General features: G+C 56.0%; 1 protein-coding gene across 6 annotated transcripts in view; it reads right to left on the bottom strand.

Moving 5' to 3' along the window:
- The window catches only part of AGRN (agrin), a 244,154-nt gene that overhangs the window by 26,755 nt on the left and 204,464 nt on the right, over nucleotides 1–12,935 (bottom strand). For all 6 annotated transcript variants that reach the window (XM_039509023.1, XM_039509025.1, XM_039509026.1 and 3 more), the window contains 10 exons: nucleotides 12,635–12,799; nucleotides 10,132–10,275; nucleotides 9,512–9,636; nucleotides 8,921–9,026; nucleotides 7,043–7,426; nucleotides 6,234–6,368; nucleotides 4,704–4,831; nucleotides 3,107–3,221; nucleotides 2,665–2,784; nucleotides 918–1,268 (listed from right to left, as the gene is read on the bottom strand). In XM_039509023.1, the coding sequence (XP_039364957.1) occupies nucleotides 918–1,268; nucleotides 2,665–2,784; nucleotides 3,107–3,221; nucleotides 4,704–4,831; nucleotides 6,234–6,368; nucleotides 7,043–7,426; nucleotides 8,921–9,026; nucleotides 9,512–9,636; nucleotides 10,132–10,275; nucleotides 12,635–12,799 (1,773 nt within the window). The remainder of the gene's footprint in view (nucleotides 1–917; nucleotides 1,269–2,664; nucleotides 2,785–3,106; nucleotides 3,222–4,703; nucleotides 4,832–6,233; nucleotides 6,369–7,042; nucleotides 7,427–8,920; nucleotides 9,027–9,511; nucleotides 9,637–10,131; nucleotides 10,276–12,634; nucleotides 12,800–12,935) is intronic.

Here is a 12,935-nt window from a genome sequence, read left to right as displayed (position 1 = left end):
TTACAGTCCCATCCTGCACCCCAGCCCGACACGGATTTGCCATTCTGGGCTGTCAGCGAACGGGAACAGCTTCGACTGCAGCATGCAGCCAGTTTGGAGTAGGTTGATGAGCAGCACAGAGTGCTGGGGGATAGGTCCTGAACCACCCAGGTGCATCCACTTGTGGTATGAGAAAACACTTTGCACTGTCACTGTGCTAGACTGTACCCAGCGTTCATTGGCCTCTGAGACTGAGAACAGCATATTCCACTAGCTGGTATGACCCGCCCAGAGCTCACAATCCTCATGCGGCAGGGCACTAGTGCATCACTGCCTGGGGTCAGGAAGAAATGACTGCCAGATGCGTCCCCTTACTAAGGTTGTCGTATTTCTAAGGAGGTGCCTTGCACAGGGAGTGTCACTCCTGTTCTGAACAGAAGCAAGACATGGGGCTAAAGGGACCACTGGCCTGTTCCAGTGTGGCATTTCTAGCCTCCTCCAGCCTGCAGTGCTGTTGTGGGGGCAGAGGGGATGAAGAGGGAGATGGTTTTCAATTTGGGCCTGATTTGCAAAAGACAATGAGCGGCCAATTCGTCGTCTAGTCCTGTCCCCTGCACTCAAGGCAGGACTACGTCATAACTAGACCATTCCAGACAGGTGTTTGTCCTGCATGATGCACGCACAACTGTGCATGCAAATGGCTAATTGCAGTCATTTGCGCACACACTGCCTGGTCTGGGTACCCCATTGCGTGTGCAAGTTGGCTGTGCCTAACACAAATCCGGATCACTGTTATTCACTGGGAATCATGGGGCTGTGCCCGCCCCGCCCCCCGTCCATCTCCAGCTGGGGTCACTGAGGGCTCCTGGGGCTTAGCACCTCACAATCAGGCCCCCTGGCATTCATTCACTGCTCCCCACAGACAGGGAGCCACCTACATTTCTCGCAGACCGCGCCCCCTTTCCCCGCGGGGCAGCTGCAGGTGAACTCCTTCCCGTCATCTTCGCAGGTGCCGCCGTGCAGGCAGGGGTGGGAGTCGCAGGGCCGGGCCGGCTTCTTGGTGGCGGGGGGCTGGCGCGTGGGCTTCTTCCAAGTGGTGGCCGGCACGGTGCTGGTGGCGGGTCTCCTGGTGGTGGCGGGCTCTGCCATCTTGGTGCTAGGCCTCTCCATGGCCTCTGGGGGCAGGACGTGGGCAGCGGTGGGGGCGGTAAACCTCCGGGTGGTGATAGGAGCCATGGTGGTGGCGGTGGTGGTGGTGGTCGTGGTGGTGAACAGCCTGGGAATCCAGTCTGGAACACAGCAAGGGGTGGATTGGTCCTCAGGAGGAATCTGGCACCCAGCTGGCATCCCCGGGGAAGGTAGAGGGCTGGGATTCCGGATTCCTAGGTTCAATTCCCAGCTTTCAGAGTGAGGTAGAGAAGTTAAAGAGGCGAGGTGCCTAGGAGTCGGGACTCCTGGGTTCTATTCCTCGCACCAGGAGGGAGCCTAACGATGAGAGCAGGGGACTAGAAGTCAGGACTCCTGGGTTCTATTCCTAGGACTGACAATGAACTCGGGCTAGACCATTTACCTGCCCATGCCTCAGTTTCCCCACCTGTAACATGAGATTAATGGTTTTTCAGGGGCTGCAGTGGGGCTGAGTCTTGATCCTGAGCCTTACAAGGGTTGGTTCATTCAGAAAGTAGCATCCTCTGCCCTCCATTGGGCCTGGATGAACCATCACAAGAGATGATGGCCGAAGAACCATCTATTCCACTGCATTGAAAAGCTGGAGAAAAGTCAGTCTCATGGCTCAACCCGCCCACCCACCCCCTCTCCCATGGCCACCTCTCTCCCCATAGCTTTCTCCTCCCACTAACAGCTCTTCCTGGGGGATCAGGAGACTCGCTGCATGAGCTGGCAGGTGGGTGGCTCTGGCAGCTGTCTAGCCTCTCTGGGGTGTTTGCAGAGTGGCTGTCACTGGAGTACGTCAGTGCTAATCACACTAAATATGCTCCCTAATCAAACTGAACTGCACGCGACATCGACACTTGCCTGTGCTTGGCTATTCTCTGGCAGATCAATAGGAAATCGATTGTTCAGGCCCATGGAGCTGCCCAGCTGACTCCCCTCGCCCCGCGGTTACCAGGCGACAGCAGCGATGGGGCGTTTGACGATTTTGTGGGCAATCAAGCCCTGTCACCTGAGCCCTTGCGCTGCAGTATCACATGGCACCCAACCTCCTGGGAGCGCAGGGGGCAGGACGATGGCCGGGGCTGCAGACCCCCTTTGGTGGCGGGGGCGAGCAGATTAGAACATGGGGGTTTCTGTTCCGGGCACAGGCAGTAGGAGAAGAAATGGAGACAAGGGCCAGACCCTAAGCTGGTGTAAACCAGCACTCAAGGGAGCTGCCCAGATTCACGCTGGCCAAGGATCTGACCTGACAGTGAACTGGGGTCCGGATGTGATTTTTCAGGCTAAGGGAGCCTGGCGGTTCCCAAGGAGCCAAGCTGGGCAGAACACCCGGAGACCAGCGCCGCCCTGGCGAAGCCGAGCATTACGGTCTCTGCGGCTGAAACGTCCTCCGGAGGACAAGGTGCGTCGGACGGGCTCCTGCCGGAGAGGACAAGGACCAGCCGAGGACAGAAGCAGGGAGGACAAGAGAGAGCGAGTGACACAGGCAGAGCGAGGGTGCAAAGCGCTCACCAAAGTCCATGAATTTGATGTGCTCCTCCTGAGGCGTCTTCACGAGGATAGGCCTCTTCTTGGAGGCCCTGATCTGCTTGAGCAGGGCCCTCTGCACGTCAGCCGCTGTGTAGGAGGTGGCTGCTCACACCCCGGAGGAGGAAGGGAAAGGCAGAGTGTGAGGACAGGGTAGCTCCCACCCTTCTTCCCTTTCACGCCATCCCCTTGAAGCACCCGATGCTTTTCATTCCTTTCCCCGCCGCAGCCCTCCCCCTGGCGCGCCTGCTGCACTTGCTGAACAAAAGACCCGGCGTTCGGTGTTTTTAACGAGGCCCTTTCCTGCCCTCCGGCTCGTGTCATTTCCTTGGGTTTGCGGCTGCTCCAGCCGCCCGGCTCTCCCACCCCCTCCAGGCAGATGGCGCCGCCGGGGAGCATCGGCGGAGACCCGCGGGGCAGCTCTCACCTGGGTCAAAGTGGGACTCCACGATGACGCGGACCGCGCTGCTCTGGCCCAGGTCTCGCACGCGGACGCTCTTGAAATCCCTCTTCACGTCGGAGTTCCGGAAAAGCTCGTCCAGCTGGTTGGCCAAGGAGGAGAAACACAAAGCAAGGGAGTCGGACTGGGGCCACGGTGGCTTGGAGTTAGGGTGCCCCCACCTCCTTTCAGCCTCCGGAGCCCGGCTACCCAAGCCCACCAGTCCCTGTTCCCACCCCCGCCGCCACCTACTGGGTTCCACATCTGAGCCTCTGCTTACTATGAATAGAAGCAGCAGGATTATACTAGCCTGCTACAGGTCCCAACGGAGATCGGGGGCCCCTCCTTGTGCCAGGTTCTGCACAGACCCCCCCACTCCCTCCCCACATTATGCCAGACACTGAGCAGAGCCCCCTGACTGAGACCAGGCCACCAACATTGTGCTGGGCAAAGTGCAGACCCCTGAGCAAGATCGGGCCCCCGTTTTGCTGGGCACGACACAGACCCCTGTCCGAGATCCCCGTCACCTCCCCTCCCGTGCCGGGCACTGCGCAGACACTTGGAGAGAGAGTCCCTGCCTGACAAGCTCACAATGGACGGTAAAGAGACAAGACAGACAAGGGTGGGGAAAAGGGAAGGTCTGTATGCTCACTTCACCGGCGGGGAACGGAGACAGGAGAGCCAGATTTACTACGGTATTTCGGTGCCGAAACATGCAGATTGGCACCTACTGGCATTTTTAAAAGCACCTAGGCCAGTTCGGTGCCCGACTCCCATACGCCGCTGAAACCCTAGCTACATCTTTAGGCACCTAAATACCTCTGAAAGTCTGGCCTTGAGAGCTGGAGCAACTTGTCCAGGGTCACCCAGGGAGTTTGTAGCAGCACTGGGAATTGCATGCGCATCCCCTGAGTCCCAGCCCAATGCCTTAACACATCCTTCCATCTGGCCCTCAGCCAGGCTGGATCCGAGCCCCCGCACTCTTTCTCCTCAGCCAGAGGGCAAGGACACAAGGGTGTCCCAAAGGAGAGGTTCCACTAGGGAAGTTCCCCCCCACACACCCCACCCCGCTTTGGTCCTAATATGTCCATGTGTTAAAAGGGCACACCAATAGCTACGCAAACATGCCTGCCCTAGGAAAGCACATCCTGGTGAATGTGTTCTGGACCCATTCCAGTGCTAGGTCTCTCCATTAGCCTCTTTGCCCCACGTGGGGGGAGTGGGCAGAAAAGGGTTGCCACTGGAACACTGGCATTGCCACAGCCAGGTAGCTTGTAGACACATGGCGGTGCCGAAGGGATGTGTCTGTCACATCGTCACTCAGCGTGTGAGACCCCCCCCCGGCCCACTCATGAGACAGATGAGCCCTGTTACTTGCAGCCGTTAAGAGAGCTTCTCTGTTAGCTCCCGTGTCAGAGGCGTATGTTCTTGGAGCCAGAAGTCACGAGTTCTATTCCCCACGTGCTGCACAGGGTGAGGTTACATTTACCCTCGTAGAGCAGCTTAAGGAAGGATCCCTAACCCTCACACTCTGAGCCAAGCAGGATAGTTCCTCCCTTTCGCCAAATGCAGGGCCAAGGCTCACCGCACTCTCGATGCTCCTGGCCGTTTCCCCAAAGAGCTCCGATTTGGGGTCAGCCATCTCAGGCGTGTAGAACAGCTCCTGGCCCTCCACCTCCTCCAAGATGAGGACTCCCTGGAAGACCTTGGTGGCTACGGGAAGGAGGGGCAACAAAAAGAAACAAGACAGACTCGTTTAGCCGGCTAGCTGGGAGGGGGTTGGCAGCAAACAGCTGAGCGGAGCGTTCAGTCCCTGGCGGGGGTGGATGGTAGTGTGTGGGTAGTGCCAGGGCTTGGGTTAGTTTTGATGGCTATGGAGGATTAGTATCTGAGGTTGCTGGAGCAGGTGGGTCAGATGGCAAAAACCAGGCTAGAGATGGCAGCTTTTACCATACGGTTTCCTCTGAACTCTGGCCCGGATAGCAGCCCCCCTGGACCGGCTGGGTAACAAGAGAAAGACGTTAGCCAGAGCAGGACACAATCAATAAGGCAGGATCAGACATGTGCATGCAAGACACAGAGGCAGCTGACGGAGTCCATAGGGAACCAGAACCCCTGGCGAGGAAAATTCCCTGGCTGGGGGAGGGAACCGGGGAGCCTGTTTGTAGGTTCTGGGGATCTGTGGTCTGGCACTTCCCGCAGGGATCCCAGCGAGCCACCCAGAAATCAGAGGAAGGGGACGGAAACAGCACGGAGCCCTGCAAAGCGGGACAGAGTCCCATGGGGGTGCACAGGGAGCTGCAGGAAGCAACCTCCTGGGACTGGTGTTAGTACATGGAGGGACTGCTCCTCCTTATGGGGATGGGGGTACTGTACGAAAAGAGAAGGGGGCATCCAACTGGAAACCCCACCGCAGGGAGTGTCGGGGACGACGACAAGGAGAACCTTGGGAGAAACCCACCTGGAACGTGCATGGGGAGGGGACCTGGTTTACTAAGCTCAGGAGCAGGACGACAAGGGCCCATATCAGGACCGTGTGCTTGGGGCTCCAGAGATGTGCACCCCAGCTCTCATGCCCTCTGGGCGCAGGACAAGCTCAGAAGGAAACTCACAGAGTCTCTCACTCAGCGAGAGAGGAGCCGCACCGACTGGTGAGAGCGGTGCCTGCTGCCAGGGGGCAGAACACGATGGAAAGAGGAGCTCCCAGGCGCCTTGGCCATAACCCCAAACACGGCCATGTCAGAGACACTGAGCCAGCGGCTGTGGCTGCTAGCCGCAAACCAAAAGGTCGTTAGCCAGAGACGAAATCGAAACCCAGGCAGCGCCCCCCTCCTGTCCTCGCTACCACCAAGATCAGCCCTAATCACCCCCATCACACCTCAAAACCTGGGCAAAGACACAGGCCTGGGAGGTCAGTACACCAGGCTATTTCACGTACCATCGTCCCAGGCCATGTGGGCCTATGTAGGGCAAAACGAGCGCCTACACCTCCAGCTACCAGGCTACCAGTGAAGATCTGGGAGAGAGACACCCCTCCAAACAAGCGGGCAGCAGCTCCCCGCACCAGCCGTCGCTCGCTGTAGCTCAAGAGGTTTTCTGTCGCGCCCACACTCACCCGGGCAGTTGCTTCCTTCTGCGTCAACAGCTGCCGTCTTGCCATCCGAGCAGCATCCCAGAGGGGAGTTGTAACACGTCGCTCTTTCAACGGCGGGGGTGGATGTCACTTGGCTCTCCTCCGGCTCCTCTTCCCCTACATGGCATTAGGGGCCACATGGGCATGTTACCGCCCTGGTGAGAGGCAGGACCCCCTCCAGCCCCATCACGATGTGGGACCACCACCCCCTGGTCCTCTCACAGCCCCGGCGAGAGGCAGGAGTCCCTGGGCCCTGTCACAGCCCCGGTGAGAGGCAGGACCCTCCCCCCGCCCCCCATCGAGAGACCCCTGGTGGCCTGTGGGAGATGGACGGGCAGGTGACTCTCCAGGTGCTAGCAGGCAGCCCTCCTCACTACTAAAGCCCCCTTGCTGTGCTGAGAAACCCAGGGCTGAATGGGCCATGGAGACTGGCCTGACGTCTCCCCCGACGAGGTGGCCCCTGCTGCAGGTGAGCAAGGGAGCAGGTTGGTGATACCGCACGGGGGACTAGAGGCCTCCTACCTGTGCTGAAGGAGACCCTCCCTCCCCACCCCCAGGCTGCCTAGGCAGCATCTTTCGCCAGCACCCACCTCCTGTCTCACAGCTCCAATCCTCCCCCAAGCAGATGCTGAGACCAGCCTTCAAGGAGGTCTGGGCTGGGAGCTGAGAGCTGGCGCTGGGGTAGTTTTGGCAGCGCCAGCTCAAGAACAGCTGCTGAGGAGGAAGCAGAAGTGGTGGGAGCAGGGACTTGGACACCACACGACTACTGAACCAGAGCAGAGAGCACTTACCGGCAGAGCCAGCCCCGCTGGCTTCCTGGTCCCCACTGCTGCCCAGTTCTGGGTCCCCGCTGCCTTCTGCGCTGCCAGACTCCGAGTACGCAGGTGGGGGGGTGGCCAGGACCACAGGAGCGGTGGAGAGGGGGCGGATGGTGGTCCTGCGGATCCCCTGGGTGGTCCAGGGGGTGGTTGCCGGCCGGGCGGTGGTCACCCGTACTGTGGCAGGCTGGCTTCTAGGAACGGGCCTGGCTTCGAACAGCAGGGAACTGGTGGCTGTCTCCGTGGGGTCGGGGGCCCGGGTGGTAAGCCTTAGAGGCGGCGGGTGGAGGAGCTTGTCCAGGGGCAGTGTGGGCAGTGGAAGTGGCTGTACGGTGTGACTCATGTGGGTGATGGATTCTGAAAGAGCAGCAAGAGGAGGCAGTTAGAGGGATGGATTGGACAGGAGCCATGGATCTCATCTCTGGGAGGCAGGGCTGGGTCTATGGGGGAGGGAAAGAGGGAGGCAGCCAGAGATTGCACCCAGAGGCGTAATAAAAATCACAGAAATGTAGGACTGGAAGGAACCTCAATAGGTCATTTAGTCCAGTCCCTGCACTGAGGTAGGACTAAGTATTATCTAGCTCATCCCCGACAGCTGTTTGTCTAACCTGCTCTTACAAACCTGACGTGACGGAGATTCCACAACCTCCCTGGGCAATTTGTTCCAGTGCTTAACTACCTTGACAGTTGGGAAGTCTTCCTAATGTACAACCTAAATCTCCCTTGCTGCAGTTTAAGCCCATTGCTTCTTGTCCTCTCCTCAGCGGATAAGGAGAACAATTTATCACCCTCCTCTTTGTAACAACCTTTTACGTACTTGAAGACTATCATCAGGTCCCCCCCTCAGTCTTCTCTTCTCCAGACTAAAACAGTCCCAGATTTTCAATCTTTCCTCATAGGTCATGTTTTCTAGATTTTTCATCATTTTTCTTGCTCTCCTCTGGACTTTCTCTACTTTGTTCACATTTTCCCCAAAGCCTGGTGCCTAGAACTGGACACAATACTCCAGTGGAGGCCTTATCAGTGCTGAGTAGAGCGGAAAAATGACTTCTCGTGTCTTGCTTACAAATCCTCTCGCTAATACATCCCAGAACGATGTTTGCTCTTTTTTTTTTTCTTGTGCAACTACATCCCATTGTTGACTCATATTTAGTTTGTGAACCGCTATAAACCCCAGATCCTTTTCCGCAGTTCTCCTTCCCAAGCAGTCATTCCCCCGTTTATATTTGTGGAATTGATTGTTCCTTCCAAAGTGGAGTACGTTGCATTTGTCCATATTGAATTTCATCCTATTTATTTCAGACCATTTCTCCAGTTTGTCAAGATCCTTTTGAATTCTAATCCTGTCCTCCAAAGCACTTGCAACCCCTCCCAGCTTGGTATCCTCCGCAAGCTTTATAAATGTACTCTCTATACCATTACCAAAATCATTTATGAAGATATTGAATAGAACTGGACCCATGACAAATCCCCATGGGACACCACTCGATATGCCCTTCCAGCTTGACCATCGATAACTACTCTCTGAGTAGGCTTTTCCCACCAGTTGTGCATCCACCTTATAATAGGTTCGTCTAGGCCACATTTCCCTAGTTTGCTTATGAGAAGGTCATGTGAGGCAGTATCAAAAGCCTTACTAACGTCAAGATCTGTCACAACTACCACTTCCCCCTTCTCCACAAGGCTTGTTACCCTGTCAAAGAAGGATACTAGGCTGGTTTGACATGATTTGTTCTTGGCCAATCCATGCTGAACGGTACTTATCCCCTTGTTACTGTCTAGGTGCTTAGTCATGCTGAGAGGAGCGGGCTAACGTGCCTGCCCGGAGTGGTAGAGAGGGGAGAGACTCACCATGGCACTGTCCAACATGCTTCACCTTGATGACCTGCCCCTGCCGGCACGCAATGGTCTTCAGCTGGCACTGATCACCGTAGGTCACTCCGTCAGAGCCACAGACCTGGGAAGGGCAAGGGAGAGTGGGGGCAGCTGGAGAGATTGTCACCTCCTCTCAGCATCCCCTCTGTAAAGCAGAGCCCACCTGAAACAAGGGTTTCTCCTCCCCACCCATGATGCAGGCCCCACACGCAAAATAAACCTCCCTCTTTAGATGGTCAGCGAAGGGTTGAAGGCCAGGGAGACTCCTGTTGGTGTCTTCCTGCTGGGAGGAGACCCTAGGAGAGGAATCCTGAAAGGAGGAGCCCAGAGGCACCGTGTGAGGCTATCAGAGAAATCCTGGCCTTTCCCACGGGCTCCTTTGACAGCTGGCAACATCATCTATCTCTCTCTGCACGCTGAGCAGAGCGGCCCTGCCTGCAGCCGGCAGAAACGCCGGGCTTCAGTCCCACACGCGCTCCCACTCCAAACCAGCAAGGCTGAGCCAGCTAAATGCACGAGTGCCTGGCGTCTAGCCCCTAGCCCCACCGGGCTGCCTCCTCCTTTTACCTTGGTCATGTTGGCCTCCACGCACAGCGGGGACGGGCACTCGCAGTGGGCAAAGCCACTGACCTCCACGCACGATGCCCCAAACTCGCAGCTCAGCTCGCGGCAGGACTTTGGCGCGGAGGGATCTGGGGGCGAGAGGAAGGAAAGAGACGCACACACGAGTGACACACATATACGGTGTCCCTCTGCTCCGGTCGTGGATGCAAAACAAGCCCAGCTTAGTCCGAAGATTCAACTGGTCCCACCGAGGATGACAAGGCAGACTTCTAGCCTGGCCCCTCCAAACTGGTTAAAGCTCAGAGGCCTGAGACAATCTGTTGTTGCGAGTCTGTGGGTGCACAGACACCAAGGCTGTGGATGGGAACAGACTCAGGACCTGCTGCTCCAAAGAAATAAGTGCCTGGCAGTTGGGCGAAAAGAGATTCTCTATGGTAGCATGAGCACTCGGACTTGGGTCCCCTCTCCGGGTCAGCCGCTAAGGGGCGACCGATGCCACACGTGGGAATGGGTCAGCAGAACGCAGTGGTAGCTGCGCACCTGCTAGCCAGTACATCACAACTGACCCAAGATTGCTTCCGCAAGGAAAAAGAGCCACTGGCTAAGTGGCTTCCTCGCCTCACCTTTCTCGCAGCCCGTCATCCCCAGCTTGCTTCCGTTGGGGCACTGGTTGCATTTCATGCCGGTGATGCCAGTCTTGCAAGAGCACAGTCCGGTCATCTGCTCACAGTCGTCACGGACCGAGCCCACCGGGTCGCAGTGACAAGCTTGGCAAGGAGGCAGCAGGGAGGCAAAGAACAAACATTGCCACGTTTTAGACCGCGAGCCTTCCCCTTTCTAGCACCTTCCACCAGAAGAGCTGAGCACCTGCGCACGCCAATGAATTCAACCTTCCTACCCCCCAGCTGCATTAATTTCAATGGAATAAGCAGGCCCAGAGTCAATAATTAAAGCCTCTGAAATGTACGGTGTTAAATAAGGCTTGTATCTTAACATTGTCCCTTATTCCCTTTTAGCCGGAGAGAGCTTTTAGAAGGAACACTCCCCTCCCCCTGCCATTTGAGAGTCTTTTTGATGGTCTTAAAGACGGGAATAACTGTCCTTTGTGAAATGGGCTTAGCTGAAATGGGCTGGAACTGCTGCTGCTGCTAAAGTCTGATCCTGTTTCTTGAAGACAAAACAAGACAAACCCACTCAAACGGGGGAGAAAAGAGAACAGCAAAGACGGGCAATGCAGCTTCTGTCTCTGGCACTGGCTCCCTTGCAACCTGACTGCTGGACAAACCCAGGCACAGCACACACGGTTTTATTAGTCACTCCGAGACCTGGCAAACTTGTAACAGCATTGGGCTGTTGAGGGCATTGCCTTTAGCTGCCTCCCTGGTCACAATTTTAAAGCAGTGTTGCAAAATCGGCAGTCTTGGCTGGCTAAGCCAGACTCATTAGCCAGAAGGAAAAAGGAGGGGGAGAGGAAAGAGAAGAAAAACAGTGGGGAAGGAAAAAGTTTCCCTCCAGAGTCCCTTTGGGGATTCCCAAAGGGGAGTGATCGCTGGAACACCCCATCCTGTCATGATTTTGTCCACCACTTTGGCTTAATTTCCTGTACACCAATTTGGGTCCATTGATTTCCAGTCTCACACTTCTCCTGTTTACCAGGCATGATCTCCTCACAGTCCTGGAGTTCTGCCAGGGGCAGAATCAGGAAAAGAACCCAGGAGTCCTGATTCCCGTACTAGTCTCTAATCCCTACACTATACTTCCCAATGCTGGAATAGAACCCAGGCGTGCTGGATCCCAAGTCTCCTGTTCCTACCATTACAGTCACGGACCCTCATTCTCATTAACACGAAGGTCACTTTGGTAATTACGTTTACCTTCACTACAAGTCTCCATAGCCAGCATTGTGTACAGGACCCTTATGGCAAGTGAGAGTCTGGCTGTAGATTTTAAGGTGAGAAGGAGCTACCATGAGCATCTAGTCTGACCTCCTCCATACCAGAGGCCAGAGATTATGTCCATTAATTCCTGCATTGAGCCCATAGCTTGTGGTTGCGCTAAAGAGGATCTTTTAGAAGAAACATCCTATCTCGATTTAAAGATACCGAGTGGTGGAGAATTAACCACAGCCCTTGGGTAGCTATTCCAATTACCTTCCCCATTAAACTGGCATCCTATTTCCAGTCTGAACTTTTCTGGCATCACCTCCCAGCTACTGTGTCTATGTTTAGACAAAGACTAACTCCCAGAGTCAGGAGTGGAACCCAGGAGTCCTGACCTCCCAGGCCTGTGCTTGAATCAACAAAGCCCCCTGCATCCTGTTTAACTGCTTGTCATCGTAAAGCGTGAGCTTGCAATCCCAGAGCCTGAGCCTTGTATTCAATCCCTTGACCTAAGACCAGGTGGAAGCACGACACACATCTATCACTCTGGAGAGAGAGAGCGCTATCATTTCACAGAGCGAGAAAGACAGAATCACATCTCTATTGTTTGCAATCCCCTCCAAATAACTCTTCTTTCCCTGACCAGCCTGTCCTCTTCCCATTTGGCACGTATCGACTTTCTGGCTCGTGTCTCCAATGGAGCTTGAAATTAACATGGCTTTTTTTGTTTACTTCCTTGTTTGTACAGGGGCACTGCCGGTGATGTCGGCACAGATTTGGGAATCGGCCGTGCAGACTCTGACAGGGATTCAAGGGCACGTCTGACGTTCCCTTGCCATGGACTGGGCAGCCAGCCTGCCGAATCCTGTGCTGGCCAGATTCCATGTCACCCCAGACGGTGGAAGCAACCCTTTCCCCTGAGTGTGATTTCACACCTGGGTCTGATGCAGCAGCATTGGAGAATGCTTGGCTCCAGTTTGGAGACGTGTTCCCAAAGAACTAGCCTCAGAGAACTGCAGAAATACCGAGAACCTGAGCCCTGTACGGTTTTATTTAAGGAGGCCTGTGCTGGGCTCTCCTCCCATGAGCAGGATCTAGTTAAGATCTGGTGTGACTCAGGTCAAGGTCTCTCAGAGGGAGACAGGGAACATCCAGGATTCAACTGTTTTTGTGGTAGGGCAGCAGGAGAAGGTCAGTGGGTTCCTCTACCCAGGCACCCTCTTCCCCGGCGCCCCCCGGTACTCACGGGTGCAGCCGCTCTTGCTGTCCGTGACTATCCCACGGAAGTTCCAGAAGCCGGGTTCACAGCGGTCGCACTTCAAGCCCCCCACCCCCGGCTTGCAGGAGCACTGGCCGGTGGTGGGGTCGCAGGCCCCCCCATACGAGCCGTAGGGGTAACACTGACAGGTGCCTGAGAGAGTCAAAGAGAGCAAACCCTCAGTCCCATTAGCAGCAATCAGCAAGGGCCTGAAACAGGAGGGGCCTTAACTTGGCTGTATGGGCCGACCTGATCCGCTCAGGTGAGGCGATACCGCATTCCAGGACGC

Source organism: Mauremys reevesii, linkage group 21 (genome assembly GCF_016161935.1).
Source record: "Mauremys reevesii isolate NIE-2019 linkage group 21, ASM1616193v1, whole genome shotgun sequence".
In the NCBI taxonomy this organism is placed as follows: domain Eukaryota; kingdom Metazoa; phylum Chordata; order Testudines; family Geoemydidae; genus Mauremys; species Mauremys reevesii.
This window is presented reverse-complemented; position numbering and strand designations above follow the sequence as displayed.